Source organism: Oncorhynchus kisutch, linkage group LG1 (assembly GCF_002021735.2).
Source record: "Oncorhynchus kisutch isolate 150728-3 linkage group LG1, Okis_V2, whole genome shotgun sequence".
Classification (NCBI taxonomy): domain Eukaryota; kingdom Metazoa; phylum Chordata; class Actinopteri; order Salmoniformes; family Salmonidae; genus Oncorhynchus; species Oncorhynchus kisutch.
Window position 1 is genome coordinate 17,542,155 of NC_034174.2, and position 24,147 is coordinate 17,566,301.

General features: G+C 45.5%; 2 protein-coding genes across 8 annotated transcripts in view; both read left to right on the forward strand.

The window, feature by feature from the left end:
• Nucleotides 1-5,949, forward strand: part of ikbke (inhibitor of nuclear factor kappa B kinase subunit epsilon) — a 49,027-nt gene extending 43,078 nt beyond the window's left edge. For 2 of the 3 annotated variants that reach the window (XM_020493191.2, XM_031789409.1), the window contains exons 18-21: nucleotides 3,067-3,163; nucleotides 3,430-3,524; nucleotides 3,605-3,676; nucleotides 4,322-5,949. In XM_020493191.2, coding sequence (XP_020348780.1) covers nucleotides 3,067-3,163; nucleotides 3,430-3,524; nucleotides 3,605-3,676; nucleotides 4,322-4,385 — 328 coding nt within the window. In that variant the 3' untranslated portion in view covers nucleotides 4,386-5,949. The remainder of the gene's footprint in view (nucleotides 1-3,066; nucleotides 3,164-3,429; nucleotides 3,525-3,604; nucleotides 3,677-4,321) is intronic. The other variant, XM_020493201.2, reaches the window with a different exon arrangement.
• A 1,568-nt stretch (nucleotides 5,950-7,517) lies between these two features.
• LOC109898255 (ras association domain-containing protein 5) overlaps nucleotides 7,518-24,147 on the forward strand; it is a 48,304-nt gene continuing 31,674 nt past the window's right edge. For 3 of the 5 annotated variants that reach the window (XR_004202978.1, XM_031789552.1, XM_031789646.1), the window contains exon 1: nucleotides 7,518-8,656. Coding sequence is in view for 4 of the 5 variants with exons in the window: in XM_031789552.1 (XP_031645412.1) it covers nucleotides 7,696-8,656 (961 nt within the window). In the remaining variant the exon portion in view is untranslated. Of the gene's footprint in view, nucleotides 8,657-22,726; nucleotides 22,916-24,147 lie in introns of those variants that run through there. The other 2 variants (XM_020493162.2, XM_031789766.1) reach the window with 1 other exon arrangement.

Consider the following 24,147-nt stretch of genomic DNA (forward strand, 5'->3'; position numbering starts at 1 on the left):
TTCTTTATTTGTGTTGTCAGTGTTCTTTATTTGTGTGTTGTCAGTGTTCTTTATTTGTGTGTTGTCACTGTTCTTTATATGTGTGTTGTCACTGTTCTTTATTTGTGTGTTGATAGTGTTCTTTATTTGTGTGTTGTCACTGTTCTTTATTTGTGTGTTGATAGTGTTCTTTATTTGTGTGTTGTCAGTGTTCCTTATTTGTGTGTTGATAGTGTTCTTTATTTGTGTGTTGTCAGTGTTCTTTATTTGTGTGTTGTCAGTGTTCTTTATTTGTGTGTTGTCAGTGTTCATGTGTGTGTTGTCAGTGTTCTTTGTTTGTGTGTTGTCAGTGTTCTTTATTTGTGTGTTGTCAGTGTTCCTTATTTGTGTGTTCTCTCTTTGTGTGTTGTCAGTGTTCTTTATTTGTGTGTTGTCACTGTTCTTTATTTGTGTGTTGTCAGTGTTCTTTATTTGTGTGTTGTCAGTGTTCTCTATTTGTGTGTTGTCAGTGTTCTTTATTTGTGTGTTGTCAGTGTTCTTTGTGTGTTGTCAGTGTTCTTTATGTGTGTGTTGTTAGTGTTCTTTATGTGTGTGTTAGTGTTCTTCATGTGTGTGTTGTCAGTGCTCTTTATATGTGTGTTGTCAGTGTTCTTTATGTGTGTGTTGTCAGTATTCTTCATGTGAGTGTTGTCAGTGTTCTTTATTTGTGTGTTGTTAGTGTTCTTTATTTGTGTGTTGTCGGTGTTCTCTATTTGTGTGTTGTCAGTGTTCTTTATTTGTGTGTTGTCAGTGTTCTTTATATGTGTGTTGTCAGTGTTCTTTATTTGTGTGTTGTCAGTGCTCTTTATATGTGTGTTGTCAGTGTTCTTTGTGTGTGTGTTGTCAGTATTCTTCATGTGAGTGTTGTCAGTGTTCTTTATATGTGTGTTGTCAGTGCTCTTTATATGTGTGTTGTCAGTGTTCTTTGTGTGTGTGTTAGTGTTCTTCATGTGAGTGTCAGTGTTCTTTATTTGTGTGTTGTTAGTGTTCTTCATTTGAGTGTTGTCAGTGTTCTTTATTTGTGTGTTGTCAGTGTTCTTTATTTGTGTGTTGTCAGTGTTCTTTATTTGTGTGTTGTCAGTGTTCTTTATTTGTGTGTTGTCACTGTTCTTTATTTGTGTGTTGTCACTGTTCTTTATTTGTGTGTTGTCAGTGTTCTTTATTTGTGTGTTGTCAGTGTTCTTTATTTGTGTGTTGTCAGTGTTCTTTATTTGTGTGTTGTCAGTGTTCTTTATTTGTGTGTTGATAGTGTTCTTTATTTGTGTGTTGTCATTGTTCTTTATTTGTGTGTTGTCAGTGTTCTCTATTTGTGTGTTGTCAGTGTTCTTTATTTGTGTGTTGTCAGTGTTCTCTATTTGTGTGGTGTCAGTGTTCTCTATTTGTGTGGTGTCAGTGTTCTTTATTTGTGTGTTGTCAGTGTTCTTTATTTGTGTGTTGTCAGTGTTCTTTGTGTGTGTTGTCAGTGTTCTTTGTGTGTGTTGTCAGTGTTCTTCATGTGAGTGTTGTCAGTGTTCTTCATGTGAGTGTTGTCAGTGTTCTTCATGTGAGTGTTGTCAGTGTTCTTCATGTGAGTGTTGTCAGTGTTCTTCATGTGTGTGTTGTCAGTGCTCTTTATATGTGTGTTGTCAGTGCTCTTTATATGTGTGTTGTCAGTGTTCTTTGTGTGTGTTGTCAGTATTCTTCATGTGAGTGTTGTTAGTGTTCTTCATGTGAGTGTTGTCAGTGTTCTTCATGTGAGTGTTGTCAGTGTTCTTCATGTGTGTGTTGTCAGTGCTCTTTATATGTGTGTTGTCAGTGCTCTTTATATGTGTGTTGTCAGTGATCTTTATTTGTGCGTTGTCATCGTTCTTCATGTGTGTGTTGTCAGTGTTCATGTGTGTGTTGTCAATGTTCTCTGTTTGTGTGTTGTCAGTGTTCTTTATGTGTGTGTTAGTGTTCTTCATGTGAGTGTTGTCAGTGTTCTTTATGTGTGTGTTGTCAGTATTCTTCATGTGAGTGTTGTCAGTGTTCTTTATTTGTGTGTTGTCAGTGTTCTTTATTTGTGTGTTGTCAGTGTTCTTTATTTGTGTTGTCACTGTTCTCTATTTGTGTGTTGTTAGTGTTCCTTATTTGTGTGTTGTCAGTGTTCATGTGTGTGTTGTCAGTGTTCTTTATTTGTGTGTTGTTAGTGTTCTTTATTTGTGTGTTGTCAGTGTTCTTCATGTGTGTGTTGTCAGTGTTCATGTGAGTGTTGTCAGTGTTCTTTATTTGTGTGTTGTCAGTGTTCTTTATTTGTGTGTTGTCAGTGTTCTTTATTTGTGTGTTGTCAGTGTTCTTTATTTGTGTGTTGTCAGTGTTCTTTATTTGTGTGTCAGTGTTCTTTATTTGTGTTGTCAGTGTTCTTTATTTGTGTGTTGTCAGTGTTCTTTATTTGTGTGTTGTCAGTGTTCTTTATTTGTGTGTTGTCAGTGTTCTTTATTTGTGTGTTGTCAGTGTTCTTTATTTGTGTGTTGTCAGTGTTCTTTATTTGTGTGTTGTCAGTGTTCTTTATTTGTGTGTTGTCAGTGTTCTTTATTTGTGTGTTGTCAGTGTTCTTTATTTGTGTGTTGTCAGTGTTCTTTATTTGTGTGTTGATAGTGTTCTTTATTTGTGTGTTGTCAGTGTTCTTTATTTGTGTGTTGATAGTGTTCTTTATTTGTGTGTTGTCAGTGTTCCTTATTTGTGTGTTTTCAGTGTTCTTTATTTGTGTGTTGTCAGTGTTCTTTATTTGTGTGTTGTCAGTGTTCTTTATTTGTGTGTTGTCAGTGTTCTTTATTTGTGTGTTGATAGTGTTCTTTATTTGTGTGTTGATAGTGTTCTTTATTTGTGTGTTGTCAGTGTTCTTTATTTGTGTGTTGACAGTGTTCTTTATTTGTGTGTTGATAGTGTTCTTTATTTGTGTGTTGTCAGTGTTCTTTATTTGTGTGTTGACAGTGTTCTTTATTTGTGTGTTGTCAGTGTTCTTTATTTGTGTGTTGTCAGTGTTCTTTATTTGTGTGTTTTCAGTGTTCTTTATTTGTGTGTTGTCAGTGTTCTCCGTGAGATGCAATGCAGGCTGTCAGACTTTGGCAATTTCTCCCGAGGGCTGATGGGGGACCTGGAGATGTGTGAGGAGCGCCAGAACAAGGTTTTCCCTGAACTATAACAATTGTTTAATAATAAATAAATACAAATATTAAAACAATATATTGATATAGAGAAATATAATAACTATATCATAATTAATAACTGACTATAATAATTGTTTAACAATATTTTTTTATTTTATTAAAACAAGATATTGATTGAGGGAAAAAATTGTTAACCTTTGACCTCTAATCTCTAGCATCAACCCTACACCAATAAGCAGCTTTAAAGATAACACTGACCATTGTCCTGCTGTGCTCTCCTCAGTTCCTGGACAGAGTCCTGCTCAGAGTCCAGCCAGGACAGACAGGCCCAGGGGGTCAGGAGGCCACACCCAGGGACAAGGACCACATGGTCCTCAGGTGTGTGTGTGTGTGTGTGTGTGTGATGTGCTTGGCTGCATGTGTGTGTAAACCCCTGTGTTTAATTGGTGTGTGTCCAGGATGCAACAGCTAAAGGAGGAGATGGAGATAGTGGTGAGAGAGTTGCAATCCAACAACAACATCATTGAGAGGTCAGTGGCATTAACCTCCTAACCTTATCCCATAACCCTAACCTTAGCCCCTAACCTCCTAACCTTAGTCCCTAACCTCTAACCTCCTAATCTTAGCCCCTAACCTCCTAACCTTAACCTTAGCCCCTAACCCTAATTTCCTAACTTTAGCCCCTGACCTCCTAACCTTAGCCCCTAATCCTAACCTCTAACCTCCTAACGTTAACCTCTAACCCCCTAACCTTAGCCCCTAACCTTAGCCCTTAACCTCCTAACCTCTAGTCTCCTAACCCTAACCTCTAACCTTACTTTCCTAATCTCCAACCTCCTAACCTCTAACCTAACCTTAATCTCTGACCTTCTAGCCCTAACCTCCTAACCTTAACCTCCTAACCTCTAATCACCTAACCTTAAACTCTAACCCTTAATTCTAACTATAACGCTAATCTCCTATCCGTGCCAAATCTCACACAGTTGGCCCCTCAAGTGTTTTATCTGGAGGACAAACTGTAGCATTGATTATGTCCCAAAATATGTCTCAAATGGCAACCTATTCCCTATATAGTGCACTACTTTTGACCAGGGCCCAACCTTGTGAACTATAAAGGGAATAGGGTGCCCGTATGGGACACGCTTTTTTAAGACCTGAATCTTTCTCTTCTGCAGTCTGGGAGCTGTAACCTCTGCAACTATGCTGGAGCCTGATCTACCCAGACCCATCGGACTGTGACCAGACAACCACACACACACTCAGACAGACAGACAGATGAACAGACAGACAGACAGATGAACAGATGAACAGACAGACAGACAGATTAACAGACAGACAGACCAATTAACAGACAGACAGATTAACAGACAGACAGATTAACAGACAGACAGACAGATTAACAGACAGACAGACGGAAGAGAGAGGGGTAGATAGATTCCCTCATCTACCCAGTGCTCCTGCTGAAATGGGTCAAACGGAGGCTCAGGACCAAGCCAATATGGTCTCATTAGTATGTGTGTACCATGATTAAACCCATAAATGAACCACTGGACGTGTGAAATCATAATGCGATTTAAACATTTGTTTATGTTGAAATGATTTCCCGGCTACAAAGTCACAAGGGAGAACATACAGTGGGTGACATCAGCTGCCTTCAGACATGAAACATGAGGAAATGACATGCAGAGAAAACACTGGCAGAGCACACACACACATACAGACAGACAGTAACCTGCCAATTGATTAGCTATTTAGCAGTCTTGTTTAGAAGTCTTATGGCTTGGGGGTAGAAGTTGCCGCATGGCACCATTTTTGGGGCCTTCCTCTGACACGGCCTGGTATAGAGGACCTGGGTGGCATGGAGCTCGGCCCCAGTGATGTATTGGCCATACGTACATACACCGTGCCAAGCGGTGATGCAGCCAGTCAAGATGCTCTCGATAACGTTTTGAGGATTTCAAGGCCCATGACAAATCTTTTCAGCCTCCGGACTTCACTGTGCAATTACTGAATATCTACAACCTCTCAATTTGACTCAGTGCCAACTGGTTTGAGAATGACTGATGAAGAGTAGGCTGACAAACAGGAAGTTTTCCTGAGTAAACAAGAAACAACTAAACTCATCACAATGTAAACTAAATACACTTTAATAATGTGAAAGTGAAAGGTATTTGTGTTTGAGCCTTATGTGTTTGAGCCTTATGTGTTTGAGCCTTATGTGTTTGAGTCTTATGTGTTTGAGCCTTATGTGTTTGAGCCTTATGTGTTTGAGCCTTATGTGTTTGAGCCTTATGTGTTTGAGCCTTATGTGTTTGAGCCTTATGTGTTTGAGCCTTATGTGTTTGAGCCTTATGTGTTTGAGCCTTATGTGTTTGAGCCTTATGTGTTTGAGCCTTATGTGTTTGAGCCTTGTGTGTTTGAGCCTTATGTGTTTGAGCCTTATGTGTTTGAGCCTTATGTGTTTGAGCCTTATGTGTTTGAGCCTTATGTGTTTGAGCCTTATGTGTTTGAGCCTTATGTGTGCGTAGTTGGGTGTTTGTGACAGGGGTGTTCTGCAAACCATTGGGGGAATTTCTGTCTCGTGGGGAACAAGCTCACTACGTCATGTGGTTTCTTATAAAACAGATGATGTATTGTGACATGGAAATGTTTATACTTTTCCTAATCGTAACACAGCAGGCTAAATGGTTAGCATTTGTACTTCTTCATAAGATATGTACGTGGATGGGTTCACTGATGTCTATCCCATGTTTATAGGTTCTATGTACTGTATGCTAATGACAACAGAACAAGTTCAGAAGTTCATGGATTTTTGTCTTTGGGCTCAGTCACCAAAAAATGATTCCATAATAATGATTGGAAAGAATGGTGAAAAACAACATATGTCTATTCTATCATCATCTGTAGCAGTAGTAATATAGTGCAGTAGTAATATAGTGCAGTAGTAATATAGTACAGTAGTAATATAGTACAGTAGTAATATAGTGCAGTAGTAATATAGTGCAGTAGTAATATAGTACAGTAGTAATATAGTGCAGTAGTAATATAGTGCAGTAGTAATATAGTGCAGTAGTAATATAGTGCATTAGTAATATAGTACAGTAGTAATATAGTGCAGTAGTAATATAGTGCAGTAGTAATATAGTGCAGTAGTAATATAGTACAGTAGTAATATAGTGCAGTAGTAATATAGTGCAGTAGTAATATAGTGCAGTAGTAATATAGTGCATTAGTAATATAGTGCATTAGTAATATAGTACAGTAGTAATATAGTGCAGTAGTAATATAGTACAGTAGTAATATAGTGCAGTAGTAATATAGTACAGTAGTAATATAGTACAGTAGTAATATAGTGCAGTAGTAATATAGTGCAGTAGTAATATAGTACAGTAGTAATATAGTACAGTAGTAATATAGTGCAGTAGTAATATAGTGCAGTAGTAATATAGTGCAGTAGTAATATAGTGCAGTAGTAATATAGTGCATTAGTAATATAGTGCAGTAGTAATATAGTGCAGTAGTAATATAGTGCAGTAGTAATATAGTGCAGTAGTAATATAGTGCAGTAGTAATATAGTACAGTAGTAATATAGTGCAGTAGTAATATAGTACAGTAGTAATATAGTGCAGTAGTAATATAGTACAGTAGTAATAGCCTACAGCAGGCCCATATCGAATTGTATATAGTGTAAACCTTACTGTTAACTGCTTACTTACAAGCCCTTAACCAACAATACAGTTCAAGAAATAGAGTTAAGAAAATATTTACTATATAAACTATAGTAAAAAGCAACACAGGAAAATGACATAACAACAACAAGGCTATATCCAGGGAGTAACCTACCAAATTTGCAGGGGGTACAGGTGTTAGTCAAGGTCATTTGTAAAGTGACTATGCATAGATAATAAACAGCGAGTAGCAGCAGAGGACAAAAACAAAGGGGAGGGGGGTCAATGTAATAGTCCGGTGGCCATTTGATTAATTGTTCAGCAGTCGTATGGCTTTGGGGTAGAAGCTGTTAAGCAACCTTTTGGTCCTAGACTTGGTACCACCAGGGGGTGGCCCGTCAGGAAGTCCAAGATCCAGTTGCAGAGGGAGGTGTTTAATCCCAGGGTCCTTAGTTTATTGATGTGCTTTGAGGGCACTATGGTGTTGAACACTGAGCTGTAGTCAAAGCATTCTCACATAGGTGTTCCTTTTGTCCAGGTGGGAAAGGGCAATGTGGAGTGCGGTTGAGATTGTGTCATCTGTGGATCTGTTGGGGCAGAGTGGGTCTAGGGTTTCCAGCATGATGATGTTGATGTGAGCCATGACCAGCCTTTCAAAGCTCGTCATGGCTATAAATAGTGTAGTAGTAGGCTACTGTAATAGTAGTACTGTAGTATTAGTAGAAGTAACCTAGTAGTAGTTTAATCCCTGGTTAGTCTACACTGTCATGTACAATCACTGAAAAATCCCTGGATTAAGCACACTGCCGCTTTAAGAGTGCTCGTCCCCCTGTGGCATTTAAACGTTTTCAGAATCGTCGTTGCAGATGTGTCACACTTCATGCCTGGCTCGCGCTTCAATTTAGTTTACATTCACCGCACACGCACCGATACACACACGTTATTAGGGCATTGTATTAGGAGCAGGGCAATGGCTTCAGTGAGTGTGGTAGGACCAAGACAGCATCGTCCTAGCCCAGACCAGGAGTTTTTCTTTAAGGAAATAACGGTCACCGGGAAGAAGAAAATAACGTTACCGAGGAAATACTCCCTGGAGAATATGGTGACCAGGAAGATATCGGTGAAGCGGGAGTGCGGTTCGGTGTCGGTCTTATCAGCAGTCACAGCAACTCCGCTAAACCCGTCCCTGACCCCGGCACACCAAAGAGCAGCAGCCGAGGTAGGAGGGGGGAATCCCGGGGTGAGAAGTGGGGCTCAGCCGGGGCTGGTGCCACGTAGCTTCGACAGAGAACGCGACAGCAGCAGGCCTGATTGTGGGCACACGGAGAGAGACACGACGGCGGCGAGGGAGGACACTGGTCAATGCGGACGGAGGGCAAGCGGCAATGACTATGCCGATGACGGAGGGAGTTCACTGAAGACCGTCACAAATGTTCGGTCAAGCACATCGGCCAACGAACAGATAGCAGATGCCAAGTGTGACAGATCAAGCGCGCCCACAAACGGACACACTGGCGCACACTCACATCGGGACCGGCCAGTCAGGATGCGCGCATCCCACAGCCTCCCTGGTGAGACCACCGGGCCGGGTACCAAAGGGGACACCGGGGGGCCACCGATGGAGCGGTTGACACAGGGAAGGACAGGGGTCGTTAAACTCGCGCGCACAGAACCACACCGGAAGGAGGCCTGGTCAATATTTGCCTCCCAGGAGCAGGAGGACCCGCGCGTGCGTGCGGAGACAGGGGAGGGCCACCTGTTCTGGACCAGAACAGTTACTCAGGACTGGTGCGACGTTTGTAACCAGCCAATCAACGCCCAGCAGGCGCTCAAGTGTAAAAGTAAGTAGTGGGCTAAACCATGACAGTAGAGGACATATTCATTTCCAGTTCTTCAAGAGGAAGGTGTAACTGTTTACTACAATATAATAGAGATGGTTTGTGCTTGATTGCTTTTCTTTCACTTGGTGTGATATGGGATGATAGTGCAGAATTGCTTTGAGGGATGTGCTGTGACATCATAGTTTGAAGATGAGGCTTGGATATTGACCTCATACCAAGGTGGATACTGCTGGCTGTTGTTGCGTCTGGCTTAAATGTGAAGCGCACTATCAGGCCAGGACTAGACTAGCAATATACTCTTCAGAGAGAGTGAGAGAGCGTGACTTTGCCAAGCATTCAGAGCTGCGACCAGCAACCTCCTATGGAAACCTCATTATCTTGTCCTCCCAGACTCGTCTCTCTGTCCCCTATCCTCCTCCAGCCTCCCCTCCCTCTGTGTCACAGCATGATTTGCAAGCACAGCTTCAGGCATTAGCCTATGCAGAGAGACAGGAATGAGGGAGTGAGAGAGAGAGAGAGAGAGAGAGAGAAGGACAAGGTTAGTTTAGGAAGTCTAGAGTTATGCTTGTGTTTATGGAATATTAAGCTAGTGCATGTGTCAGTACTACTGTAGGTCATCTGCCATTGTCATATCTGTATGGGGGTATTTTGGTCCCAGTTCCCATGTGTGACTGCTCTGGAGGGTAAGGGAGTGGCATGTTTGTGTCTGTATGTGTTTTTGAATCATGGCTCAGGTGTCATCTAGCCCACATTCAATCCTACTGGTTCTCTATCACCACAGTTCTCTGTCACCACGGTTCTCTGTCACCACTGTGCTCTCTCACACACAACATCAGACTACTTTCTTCAGTACACATAGCATCTTTCTGCTCTACTTCCAGTGTTAACAATGCAACAACAGTGAAGCAGGCTTTCATGGACTCCTCCACTCTTTCTGTCCTATGTAGGCTCTATGGCAGGGTGCTCAGAGAGAACTCAAGTGGGGAGGTGAAGAAGAGAGAGCAAGAAAATGGAAGAGAATGGTAGTGTAAGAGAGAGTGGAAAGAGCGGTATAAAGGAGAAGAGTTGGCGATGAGGAGAAAGGAAACTAAGGGGAGAGAGAGGGCACAGGGAGAGGGAGAGGGGAGAGGGAGAGGGCACAGGGAGAGGGAGAGGGCACATGGAGAGGGCACAGGGAGAGGGAGAGGGCACATGGAGAGGGCACAGGGAGAGGGCACAGGGAGAGGGCACATGGAGAGGGCACAGGGAGAGGGCACATGGAGAGGGAGAGGGCACAGGGAGAGGGCACAGGGAGAGGGCACAGGGAGAGGGCACATGGAGAGGGAGAGGGCACAGGGAGAGGGCACATGGAGAGGGCACATGGAGAGGGCACAGGGAGAGGGTAGAGTGAGAGGGTGCAGGGAGAGGGTAGAGTGAGAGGGCTCAGGGAGAGAGTAGAGTGAGGGCGCAGGGACAGGGTAGAGTGAGAGGGTGCAGGGACAGGGTAGAGTGAGAGGGTGCAGGGAGAGGGTAGAGTGAGAGGGTGCAGGGAGAGGGTAGAGTGAGAGGGCACAGGGAGAAGGCAGAGTGAGAGGGTGCAGGGACAGGGTAGAGTGAGAGGGTAGAGTGAGAGGGCGCAGGGAGAGGGTAGAGTGAGAGGGCGCAGGGAGAGGGTAGAGTGAGAGGGCGCAGGGAGAGGGTAGAGTGAGAGGGTAGAGTGAGAGTGCGCAGGGAGAGGGTAGAGTGAGAGTGCGCAGGGAGAGGGTAGAGTGAGAGGGCGCAGGGAGAGGGTAGAGTGAGAGGGCGCAGGGAGAGGGCGGAGAGAGAGGCCAAAGGGAGAGGGCAGAGAGAGAGGCCAAAGGGAGAGGGCAGAGAGAGAGAGGCCAAAGGGAGAGGGCAGAGAGAGAGGCCAAAGGGAGAGGGCAGAGAGAGAGAGGCCAAAGGGAGAGGGCAGAGAGAGAGAGGCCAAAGGGAGAGGGCAGAGAGAGAGGCCAAAGGGAGAGGGCAGAGAGATGATAGGTAAAGATAGTCAAGGACAAAAAGGGAAGGACAGAAGACAGGAAAGATAGAAGAGGATGGAGAGAGAAAGGGATGAGAGACTAATAGAAAGAGAGGGATAGTAGATGACATGACCTCAGCCACCCGAGCATATGGCCTGTTCACCCCGCTACCATCTAGAAGGCGAAGACAGTACAGGTGCATCAAAGCTGGGACCGAGAGAGTGAAAAACAGCTTCTATTTCCAGGCCATCAGACTGTTATGGTCACCACTAGCCAGCCTCCGCTTAGTACCCTGCCCTGAACTTACTCACTCTTACTATCTGGCTACCACCCGCTACTCCACCCTGCACCTTATAATGGCGCCAGAGGGGATGGCTGATGTTTTACGTGCTCCCAACCAACTGTGCTATTTTGTTAGGTTTTTCGAGTTGTTTGTAACTTATTTTTTTAACTTATTTAGTACATAATGTTGCTGCTACCGTCTCTTATGACTGAAAATTACTTCTGGACATCAGAACAGCGATTACTCACCTCAAACTGGAAGAATATTTTTTCTTTAACGAGTCCGATGTGAAGGAAATACTGCTTCTCAGGAACAGGCCCAGATCCCCGTCATTTGCGTGAAGAAAAGACGGGAAAAAAGGGGGCGGAGGTCAGGCTGCCTTACGAGAATTCGTAGGCGATTGAGTAAACTCCCACTGCCATCTCTTCTATTGGCCAACGTGCAATCATTGGAAAATAAAATAGATGGTAGATTATACTACCAACAGGACATTAAACATTTTAATATCTTATGTTTCACGTGGCTGAACGACTATATGGATAATATAGAGCTGGTGGGATTTTCCATGCACCGGCAGGACAGAGAAGCTACAGGGGCGGGGGTGTGTGTCTATTTGTCAATGACACCTGGTGCGCAATGTCAAATATTAAAGAAGTCTTGCGGTATTGCTCGCCTGAGGTAGAGTACCTTATGATAAGCTGTAGACCACACTATTTACCAGAAGAGTTCTCATCTATATTATTCATAGCCATCTATTTACCACCACAAACCGATGCTGGCAATAAGACCGCTCTCAACCAACTCTATAAGGCCATAAGCAAACAAGAAAATGCTCATCCAGAAGCGACACTCCAGGTAGCAAGGGACTTTACTGCAGGCAAACTTAAATCCATTTTACCTCATTTTTAGTGCAACCAGAGGGAAAAAAACTCTAGACCACCTTTACTCCACACACAGAGATGCATACAAAGCTCTCCCCCGTCCTCCATTTGGCAAATCTGACCATAATTATATCCTTACAAGCAAAAACTAAGAAGGAAATACAAGTGACTCGCTCAATACGGAAGTGGTCAGATACAGGACTGTTTTGCTAGCACATATTGAGTTTCTCCTATTCTTCTCTGCAGATCCTCTCAAGGTCTGTCAGGTTGTATGGGGAGCGTCGTTGCACAGCTTTTTTCAGGTCTCAAGTCCAGGCTCTGGCTGGGCCACTCAGGGACATTCAGAGGTCCTGGGCAATCTGGAGCAGGTTTTCATCAAGGATCTCTCTGCACTATGCTCCGTTCATCTTTGCCTCGATCCTGACTAGTCTCCCAGTCCCTGCCACTGATAAACATCCCCACAGCATGATGCTGCCACTGCCATGCTTCACCGTAGGGATGGTGCCAGGTTTCCTCCAGATGTGACACTGTTCATCAAGGCAAAGGGTGGCTATTTGAAGAATCTCAAATTTAAAATATATTTTTATTTCTTTAATACTTTGTTTGGTTACTACATGATTCCATATATGTTATTTCATAGTTTTGATGTTTTCACACTTATTCTACCATGTAGAAAATAGTAAAAAATAAAGAAAAACACTTGAATTAGTAGGTGTTCTAAAACATTAAACCGGTAGTGTATAGGATCCATTCTAGATCCACATCGTACATATATACACCATCGTTCAAAAGTTTGGGGTCACTTAGAAATGTCCTTGTTTTTGGCCATTAAAATAACATAGATTTGATCAGAAAAACAGTGTTGACATTGTTCATGTTGTAAATAACTATTGTAGCTGGAAATGGCAGATTTTTAATGGAAATGCTACATAGGCGTACAGAGGCCCATGGAACACAGTCCTGTGTTCCAATGGCACGTTGTGTTAGCTAATCCAACTTTATCATTTTAAAAGGCGAAATGATCATTAGAAAATGTGCATTTCTAAGTGACCACAAACTTTTGAACGGTAGTGTACATATATAGGATCCATTCTTGATCCATATAGTGCAAATAATCTTAATAAAATGCAGTTTATAATCTCATAGAGCAGTTTGGACTAGAAGCACTAATCCCTCTATATGTATTTATCGTGTGTGTGCGCGCGCGTGTGTGTTCCACATAGAGCTTCCACTCACTCCATCCACCACCACCACTTCCGAATGAACCTGATCGTGAGTGTTGCATTACAGCCATTTTGTGTCTGAGGGAAGCCCAATACTGTACAGTTTCTTACTTTACGCCTCCTTGGTCTAAAACTGCAACCTCACAAAATGATAGTGTTATCTTTTAATTAAAGGTCTCTAAAGTTGCTGTTGTAGAAACTCACACATAGATACACACCTACACACACTCTCTCTCACTCCTGTCCTCTCTCTCTCCTGTTCTCTCTCTCCTGTTCTCTCTCTCTCCTGTTCTCTCTCTCTCTCTCTCCTGTTCTCTCTCTCTCTCTCTCTCTCTCTCTCTCCTGTTCTCTCTCTCTCTCCTGTTCTCTCTCTCTCTCCTGTTCTCTCTCTCTCTCCTGTTCTCTCTCTCTCTCCTGTTCTCTCACTCTCCTGTTCTCTTTCTCTCTCTCCTGTTCTCTCACTCTCCTGTTCTCTCACTCTCCTGTTCTCTTTTTCTCTCTCCTGTTCTCTTTCTCTCTCTCCTGTTCTCTCTCTCTCTCTCCTGGTCTCTCTCTCTCTCTCTCCTGTTCTCTCTCCCTCTCTCCTGTTCTCTCTCTCTCCTGTTCTCTCTCCCTCTCTCCTGTTCTCTCTCTCTCCTGTTCTCTCTCCTGTCCTCTCTCTTCCTGTTCTCTCTCTCACTTTCCTGTTCTCTTTCTCTCTCTCCTGTTCTCTTTCTCTCTCTCCTGTTCTCTTTCTCTCTCTCCTGTTCTCTTTCTCTCTCTCCTGTTCTCTCACTCTCCTGTTCTCTTTCTCTCTCTCCTGTTCTCTCTCTCTCTCTCCTGTTCTCTCTCTCTCTCTCTCCTGTTCTCTCTCTCTCTCTCTCTCTCCTGTTCTCTCTCCTGTTCTCTCTCTCTCTCCTGTTTTCTCTCTCTCTCTCTCCTGTTCTCTCTCTCTCTCTCCTGTTCTCTCTCTCCTGTTCTCTCTCTCCTGTTCTCTCTCTCTCTCTCCTGTTCTCTCTCTCCTGTTCTCTCTCTCCTGTTCTCTCTCTCTCTCTCCTGTTCTCTCTCTCTCTCTCTCTCTCCTGTTCTCTCTCCCTCTCCTGTTCTCTCTCTCTCTCTCCTGTTCTCTCTCTCTCCTGTTCTCTCTCTCTCTTCTCCTGTTCTCTCTCTCTCCTGTTCTCTCTCTCTCCTGTTCTCTCTCTCTCTCCTGTTCTCTCTCTCTCTCCTGTTCTCTCTCTCTCTCCTGTTCTCTCTCTCTCTCCTGTTCTCTCTCTCTCCTGTTCTCTTCTCTCTCTCCTGTTCTCTCTCTCTCTCCTGTTCTCTCTCTCTCTCTCTCTCCTGTTCTCTCTCTCTCTCTCTCCTGTTCTCTCTCTCTCTCTCTCCTGTTCTCTCTCTCTCTCTCTCCTGTTCTCTCTCTCTCTCTCCAATTCAACAGGCTTTATTGGCATGGGAAACAGATGTTTACATAGCCAAAGCAAGTGAAATAGATAATAAACAAAAGTCTCTTGTCTCTCTCTCCAGGCATTGAATCAGTCTTTGGTCACTGCTTCCACAGGAAAACATGGGGAGTGACACTGCCACTGATGACACACTAGGCAGGCAGACACACTAGGGACATTTTAGCAGAAACTGAAAGGGAAAGGATAAAGGGGGAGACCTAGTCAGTTGTCCAACTGAATCCATTCAACTCAAATGTGTTTTCTGCATTTAACACAACCTCTGAATCAGAGAGGTGCGTGGGGCTGCCTTAATCGACATCCACGTCTTTGGCGCCCGGGGAAGAGTGGGTTAACTGCCTTGTTCAGGGGCAGAACGACAGATTTGTACCTTTTAAGCTCTGGGATTCAATCCAGCAACCTTTTGGTTACTGGCCCAATGCTCTAATCACTAGGCTACCTGCCTCTAACCACTAGGCTACCTGCCTCTAACCACTAGGCTACCTGCCTCTGACTTTTATCTCCCTCACCAACTTTAAACATCTGCTATCTGAGCAGCTGCAGCTGTACATAGTCCATCGGTAAATAGCCCACCCAATTCACCTACCTCATCTCCATACTGTATTTATTTACTTTTCTGCTCTTTTGCACACCGGTATCTCTACCTGTACATGACCATCTGATCATTTATCACTCCAGTGTTAATCTGCTAAATTGTAATCATTTGCCTACCTCCTCATGCCTTTTGCACACAATGTATATAGACTCTCTCTTTTTTTCTACTGTGTTATTGACTTGTTTATTGTTTACTCCATGTGTAACTCTGTGTTGTCTGTTGGTCAGGTCGCAGTTGTAAATTAGAACTTGTTCTCAACTAGCCTACCTGGTTAAATAAAGGTGAAATAAAATAAATAAAAACCACTAGGCTACCATAGCAGAGAAAATAGGAGATCAACCCTCCTCCTCATGCAGTGAGCCTGTTTATGTGTCTGGTTGTGATGTCACTGTTGCCTTAGGCCTAACGAAGCTCTCTTCATTGGTAGCTAGTATACTGGTAGTTTATGGAGATACTCTCCCTATGCCCTCCCTAAAGTATAACCTGTCCCCTCCCTTAGCCCACATATACCCTGTGCCCTCCCTGTAGCCTAAACCCTATGCCCTCCCTAAAGTATAACCTGTCCCCTCCCTTAGCCCACATATACAGTGGGGCAAAAAAGTATTTAGTCAGCCACCAATTGTGCAAGTTCTCCCACTTAAAAAGATGAGAGACGCCTGTAATTTTCATCATAGGTACACTTGAACTATGATAGACAAAATGAGAAAAAGAAATCCAGAAAATCACATTGTAGGATTTTTTATGAATTTATTTGCAAATTATGGTGGAAAATAAGTATTTGGTCACCTACAAACAAGCAAGATTTCTGGCTCTCACAGACCTGTAACTTCTTCTTTAAGAGGCTCCTCTGTCCTCCACTCGTTACCTGTATTAATGGCACCTGTTTGAACTTGTTATCAGTATAAAAGACACCTGTCCACAACCTCAAACAGTCACACTCCAAACTCCACTATGGCCAAGACCAAAGAGCTGTCAAAGGACACCAGAAACAAAATTGTAGACCTGCACCAGTCTAGGAAGACTGAATCTGCAATAGGTAAGCAGCTTGGTTTGAAGAAATCAACTGTGGGAGCAATTATTAGGAAATGGAAGACATACAAGACCACTGATAATCTCCCTCGATCTGGGGCTCCACGCAAGATCTCACCCCGTGGGGTCAAAATGATCACAAGAACGGTGAGCAAAAATCCCAGAACCACACGGGGGGACCTAGTGAATGACCTGCAGAGAGCTGGGACCAAAGTAACAAAGCCTACCGTCAGTAACACACTACGCCGCCAGGGACTCAAATCCTGCAGTGCCAGACGTGTCCCCCTGCTTAAGCCAGTACATGTCCAGGCCCGTCTGAAGTTTGCTAGAGAGCATTTGGATGATCCAGAAGAAGATTGGGAGAATGTCATATGATCAGATGAAACCAAAATATAACTTTTTGGTAAAAACTCAACTCGTCATGTTTGGAGGACAAAGAATGCTGAGTTGCATCCAAAGAACACCATACCTACTGTGAAGCATGGGGGTGGAAACATCATGCTTTCGGGCTGTTTTTCCGCAAAGGGACAGGGACAAGGACGACTGATCTGTGTAAAGGAAAGAATGAATGGGGCCATGTATTGTGAGATTTAGAGTGAAAACCTCCTTCCATCAGCAAGGGCATTGAAGATGAAACGTGGCTGGGTCTTTCAGCATGACAATGATCCCAAATACACCGCCCGGGCAATGAAGGAGTGGCTTCGTAAGAAGCATTTCAAGGTCCTGGAGTGGCCTAGCCAAGTCTCCAGATCTCAACCCCATAGAAAATCTTTGGAGGGAGTTGAAAGTCAGTGTTGCCCAGCACCAGCCCCAAAACATCACTGCTCTAGAGGAGATCTGCATGGAGGAATGGGCCAAAATACCAGCACACAACAGTGTGCGAAAACCTTGTGAAGACTTACAGAAAACGTTTGACCTCTGTCATTGCCAACAAAGGGTATATAACAAAGTATTGAGATAAACTTTTGTTATTGACCAAATACTTATTTTCCACCATCATTTGCAAATAAATTCATTAAAAATCCTACAATGTGATTTTCTGGATTTTGTTTCTCATTTTGTCTGTCATAGCTGAAGTGTACCTATGATGAAAATTACAGGCCTCTCTCATTTTTTTAAGTGGGAGAACTTGCACAATTGGTGGCTGACTAAATACTTTTTTGCCCCACTGTATATGTGCCGTCCCTGTATCCTAAACCCTATGCCCTCCCCCATCCCCTACACAGTGCTGGCCTTGTCTTCAGCAGCAGCCATAGCAGTCTGACTGTGTGTTACCGTACTCTCAGAGCTCCTTTTGACTCCAGCAGAGGAAGCAGAGGGTGTTAATGGCTCTAAGCTTCCTGTACACACATACCACTGCTACACATGTTTAATAAACCACCAGCCTAGCATATCTACAAATGTCTAACATGACCCCTTCTGACCATGCTAGTCTCGTCTGAGCAGAGAGTTCAACATTGGGCCAGGCAGGCAGAAATGTTCAATGTTTGTGCAGGGATGTCAGTCATAGAGAGACATTAGAAACTTTACAACTCAATGTCATGATGCTGCCTCCGAGCTTTCTATTCACCCCTTCATGAGGACTTTATGGCATGGCTAGGGTTATGGCTAGGGCTAGGGTTATGGTTAGGGTTATGGCTAGGGTTATGGCTAGGGTTAGGGTTATGGCTAGGGTTATGGGTAGGGTTATGGCTAGGGTTAGGGTTATGGCTAGGGTTATGGCTAGGGTTAGGGTTATGGCTAGGTTTAGGGTTATGGCTAGGGCTAGGGTTAGGGTTATGGCTAGGGTTAGGGCTAGGGTTATGGCTAGGGTTAGGGTTAGGGTTATGGCTAGGGTTAGGGTTATGGCTAGGGTTATGGCTAGGGTTAGGGTTATGGCTAGGGTTATGGATAGGGTTATGGCTAGGGTTATGGCTAGGGCTAGGGTTAGGGCTAGGGCTAGGGTTATGGCTAGGGTTAGGGTTAGGGTTATGGCTAGGGTTAGGGTTATGGCTAGGGTTAGGGTTATGGCTAGGGTTATGGCTAGGGCTAGGGTTATGGCTAGGGCTAGGGTTATGGCTAGGGTTATGGCTAGGGTTAGGGTTATGGCTAGGGTTAGGGTTATGGCTAGGGTTAGGGTTATGGCTAGGGTTAGGGTTATGGCTAGGGTTAGGGTTATGGCTAGGGTTAGGGTGGCTAGGTAGGGTTATGGCTAGGGTTAGGGCTAGGGTTAGGGTTATGGCTAGGGTTAGGGTTATGGCTAGGGTTATGGCTAGGGTTAGGGTTAGGGTTATGGCTAGGGTTAGGGTTATGGCTAGGGTTAGGGTTATGGCTAGGGTTATGGCTAGGGTTAGGGTTAGGGTTATGGCTAGGGTTAGGGTTATGGCTAGGGTTATGGCTAGGGTTATGGCTAGGGTTAGGGTTATGGCTAGGGTTATGGCTAGGGTTAGGGTTAGAGTTATGGCTAGGGTTAGGGTTATGGCTAGGGTTAGGGTTATGGCTAGGGTTAGGGTTATGGCTAGGGTTAGGGTTATGGCTAGGGTTAGGGTTATGGCTAGGGTTAGGGTTATGGCTAGGGTTATGGCTAGGGTTAGGGTTATGGCTAGGGTTAGGGTTATGGCTAGGGTTAGGGTTATGGCTAGGGTTAGGGTTAGGGTTAGGGTTATGGCTAGGGTTATGGCTAGGGTTAGGGTTATGGCTAGGGTTATGGCTAGGGTTAGGGTTATGGCTAGGGTTATGGCTAGGGTTAGGGTTATGGCTAGGGTTAGGGCTAGGGTTATGGTTAGGGTTATGGCTAGGGTTAGGGTATGGCTAGGGTGTGCACATGGAGCTAGGGTTAGGGTAGAGCCAGGGTGTGCACATGGAGCTAGGGTTAGGGTAGAGCCAGGGTGTGCACATGGAGCTAGGGTTAGGGTAGAGCCAGGGTGTACACATGGAGCTAGGGTTAGGGTAGAGCCAGGGTGTGCACATGGAGCTAGGGTTAGGGTAGAGCCAGGGTGTACACATGGAGCTAGGGTTAGGGTAGAGCCAGGGTGTGCACATGGAGCTAGGGTTAGGGTAGAGCCAGGGTGTGCACATGGAGCTAGGGTTAGGGTAGAGCCAGGGTGTGCACATGGAGCTAGGGTTAGGGTAGAGCCAGGGTGTGCACATGGAGCTAGGGTTAGGGTAGAGCCAGGGTGTGCACATGGAGCTAGGGTTAGGGTAGAGCCAGGGTGTGCACATGGAGCTAGGGTTAGGGTAGAGCCAGGGTGTGCACATGGAGCTAGGGTTAGGGTAGAGCCAGGGTGTGCACATGGAGCTAGGGTTTGGGTAGAGCCAGGGTGTGCTCATGGAGCTAGGGTTAGGGTAGAGCCAGGGTGTGCACATGGAGCTAGGGTTAGGGTAGAGCCAGGGTGTGCACATGGAGCTAGGGTTAGGGTAGAGCCAGGGTGTGCACATGGAGCTAGGGTTAGGGTAGAGCCAGGGTGTACACATGGAGCTAGGGTTAGGGTAGAGCCAGGGTGTGCACATGGAGCTAGGGTTAGGGTAGAGCCAGGGTGTACACATGGAGCTAGGGTTAGGGTAGAGCCAGGGTGTGCACATGGAGCTAGGGTTAGGGTAGAGCCAGGGTGTGCACATGGAGCTAGGGTTAGGGTAGAGCCAGGGTGTGCACATGGAGCTAGGGTTAGGGTAGAGCCAGGGTGTGCACATGGAGCTAGGGTTAGGGTAGAGCCAGGGTGTACACATGGAGCTAGGGTTAGGGTAGAGCCAGGGTGTGCACATGGAGCTAGGGTTAGGGTAGAGCCAGGGTGTACACATGGAGCTAGGGTTAGGGTAGAGCCAGGGTGTGCACATGGAGCTAGGGTGTGCACATGGAGCTAGGGTTAGGGTAGAGCCAGGGTGTGCACATGGAGCTAGGGTTAGGTTTACATATTTTTTTTAAAGAATAAGGAAATATGGTTTAAGATTTCAAATATTAGTTGAACTGTTATGGCTGCCATGGGATGAATACCAACGAGTGATGTTTTCTTCACATAAGAGACTATCTCCTGTGTGTGTGTGTGTGTGTGTGTGTGTGTGTGTGTGTGTGTGTGTGTGTGTGTGTGTGTGTGTGTGTGTGTGTGTGTGTGTGTGTGTGTGTGTGTGTGTGTGTGTGAGAGAGAGAGAGAGCTGATGCAGTTCTCCTTTATGTGTGACAGATCTGTGGGGAGTTTTACTCAGGTTATATTTAGGGTGCACTTGGCAGGCCCTGGGACTGCTCTAAGGTGGTTTGTGGAGACAGCAGTGTGTGTGTAACTGCTTCGTCTTAATGGGTGTTAGAGAAAGGAGGAGTGGGCACACAACAGGTGCTACACACACACAAAGAAGGAGACAGTAGTGTAAAACAGAATGTATTAAGTGGCTGCTAGTTCAGCAGTGCATGGAGAGATGGTGCTATTGATGATATAACTGGTGTCATAATCATATAATCTATATTACTCATGCTGTTGCAGATGAGTAGGTAATATATGTATATATAGGTGTGTGTGTGTGATTTGATGAAGGCTGGTACATCCTGTGCCTCCAAACTCATCAGGCTCAGAAGTAGGGCAGGAAAAGTCCCAGCAGCCCTCTCGATGTCTTCTCCAGGGCATATTAATAGCCGATGGAGTGTGTATCATATATACCAAGATATGCACATACACATACAGACACACACACAGACACACACATACAGACACACACTCACACATACAGACACACACTCACACATACAGACACACACTCACACATACAGACACACACACACACACACACACATACAGACACACACTCACACATACAGACACACACTCACACATACAGACACACACACACACACACATACAGACACACATTCACACATACAGACACACACACACACACATACAGACACACACACACACACACACATACAGACACACTCACACACAGACACACACACACACACATACAGACACACACACACACATACAGACACACACACACACATACAGACACACACTCACACATACAGACACACACACATACAGACACACACACACACATACAGACACACACTCACACATACAGACACACACTCACACATACAGACACACACACACACATACAGACACACACACACACATACAGACACACACACACACATACAGACACACACACACACACATACAGACACACAACACACACACATACAGACACACACTCACACACATACAGACACACACACATACAGACACACACTCACACATACAGACACACACACATACAGAGAGCTGGTGCGAAGCATGTCACACAGTAAAAAGACTTAACACCGTTTCTGTGATTTGTGGTGAATCATTTCACTTGCCAGGCTGTTCACACAGGAGAGAGAGAGAGAGAATGGCGCAATTGGAGGAGAGAGGGCGCGATTGGAGGAGAGCGAGGGAGAGAGGGCGCGATTGGAGGAGAGCAAGGAAAAGAGAGAGATGGCGCGATTGGAGGAGAGCGAGGGAGAGAGGGCGCGATTGGAGGAGAGCGAGGGAGAGAGGGCGCGATTGGAGGAGAGTGAGGGAGAGAGGGCGCGATTGGAGGAGAGCAAGGAAAAGAGAGAGAGATGGCGCGATTGGAGGAGAGCGAGGGAGAGACGGAAGGAAAGGAGGCAGTGGAAGTTGAGACAACATTTGGGAGACAGTATCCAACACTGCAGTGCTCTGCTCTAGCATGTTTACTGTGTTATTGTGACCACGAAGATGTCCAGTGACCCTGGAGATGGACAAATATTTTGATAGACAAGGAGGACTAGAGAGGGGAAGCCAGTGATAGAGAGAGAGAGCGAGCAATGATGAGTTTGAGTGTTGGGGCTCTGTCTCTTTAAGCTGTCTGCTGCTGCAGAGTGTGTGGGTGCTGCAGCAGAGGCACAGAGAGCTGAGAGATAGAGAGAAAGAACAAGAGAACACGGAGTCCATCATCTACAAAACAAGTGAATGAGAGAGAGCGAAGCCAGCAGTGGGGTGAGGATAGGTTGAGGGTAGTGGTATGTGTGAGGAAACTTCACAGAGGATGAGGGAGAGAAGGAGTGAGGGGAGAGAGGCAAGCTGAGGTGTGAGGACTGTCAGGGCTAGAGGTGTGTGTGTGTGTGTGTGTGTGTGTGTGCGCTGACTATCGGAAGGGTACGGGAAGAAGAGGAGGCGGTGTGTCTGAGTGTGTGCGTGAGGTAAGAGCGAGGTGTGTGTGAGGTCTGTGTGTGTACGGGGTGGCAAAGCGAGAGGTGGGCGGGGTGCTGGTTCGGAGCGTGGCACAGCTGGGTGAGTGGTGGCGCTGGGATGGCGGGCACTGGGGAGGCTGGCGAGCAGGCAGCCCTCGGACCGACAGGGAGTCCCTCAGCCGCAGGCAGGAGAGGGGAAGAGGGCATTCGCTGGAGGGAGCTGGCGGCCTGGGGTACAGGACGGTGCCAGCGAGGTGGTGCCACGCTCCCAGACGGACACCGGTAGCACCGTTGATGGTGGGGTGGGGGGTAGAGGAGGGGGAGAGAGGTGAGGGTATAAACCAGTTAAGAGTTTCTCAATCCTTGTCTCTGCATCTGACGGCTGAGGTGGGGGGTGAGGGAGAGGGTGACTTGGGGGGTGAGGGAGAGGGTGACTTGGGGGGTGAGGGAGAGGGTGACTTGGGGGGTGAGGGAGAGGGTGACTTGGGGGGTGAGGGAGAGGGTGACTTGGGGGGTGAGGATGGCGATATGGGCAGTGCGTGTTTTGGTCAGGTGTCCAGGCGTTTGGGAAGGCTGTTACGGCGCCTGCCTAAGTCTCGTTCCTGGAGTGACGGACTACGGATGCTCCGCAGAACCAGTTCCCACGGATCACTCATCACCTCTTCCTCAGGTATGGAGAGGGGGAGAGAGAGGGATGGAGAGATGGAGCTCCTTCAATGGTTCTCGCAATGAATGCATCCATTTCTCAGGTCTAGAGGAGGAGGGAGATGGGAGGAAAGGAGAGGAAGAAAGAAAGAGAAGGTGGAGGGTTGAGAGGAGTGTCAGAGAGTAAGATGGCAAGATATGGTAGATAGAGAACAGATAGCAGAAGATAAAAAGAAAGAGAGGAATGAGAGGAAGATAAAGATAGAGGTGCTGGGTAGGAGTATTGTTACATTATGTCAAGAAAAGGACATCTCTACAATGACCCTTTTAACTACTGTATACTGTAACTCAGAATGTCTCTATCTCTCTGTCTTTTCTCCCGATAGATGACTCTGAACATCAAAGTCATCCGATGATAAATGTGTTCTTATAAACCTTATTTGTAATCTGAGGGGACGATCCTATAAAACCAGATTCTGTCTGCCTGTGGTCTGTACTGGGAATATGACATTAGAATGGACTGTTTAGGGGCCTGGAATGGAGTTTAGCACGGATCCTAGCGTTTCTGTTCGCGGAGTGGACTGACGCAGTAGTGTCCAGGGATAAATACTGAGTGGGTATAGAGCGTAATACAAGAAGAACAAGCTATCTGCACCTTGGTAGAAAAAAGACGAGGCTCCAGAGACAGATTTATAGATTAACATAGTGAAATAAGAAATTGGACTGAAGTGTTTGCCTGTGAGCGTAAATGCATCTGTGAGTGTGTGTACCATTTTAAGTCAATGGTGTGTGCATTGTGTGTGTGTCTTATTCGAGAGCTGTCTGTGAAGGGCTGATAAGGTCCTGACCAAACATCAATCAGCTTATCAAAGGAACCAGAACATGTCACTACACCTGTATGATGTCACAGCCCTCCCTCCACCAATCAGCAGTGGACCAGCTAATCCCTCTAGAGCAGGGATGGGCAACTTTGATGGGGGTGTGGGTCACAAAATATCTGAACACATCGTGGAGGGGCTGCAGTGGCTGGCGGAACATGGCAGAACATGTCACTACACCTGTATGATGTCACCGCCCTCCCTCCACCAATCAGCAGTGGACCAGCTAATCCCTCTAGAGCAGGGATGGGCAACTTTGATGGGGGTGTGGGTCACAAAATATCTGAACACATCGTGGAGGGGCTGCAGTGGCTGGCGGGTCTGTGTACACACATCCACACCCACACCCACACATGCAGTCAACTGTGCAGTTAATCTG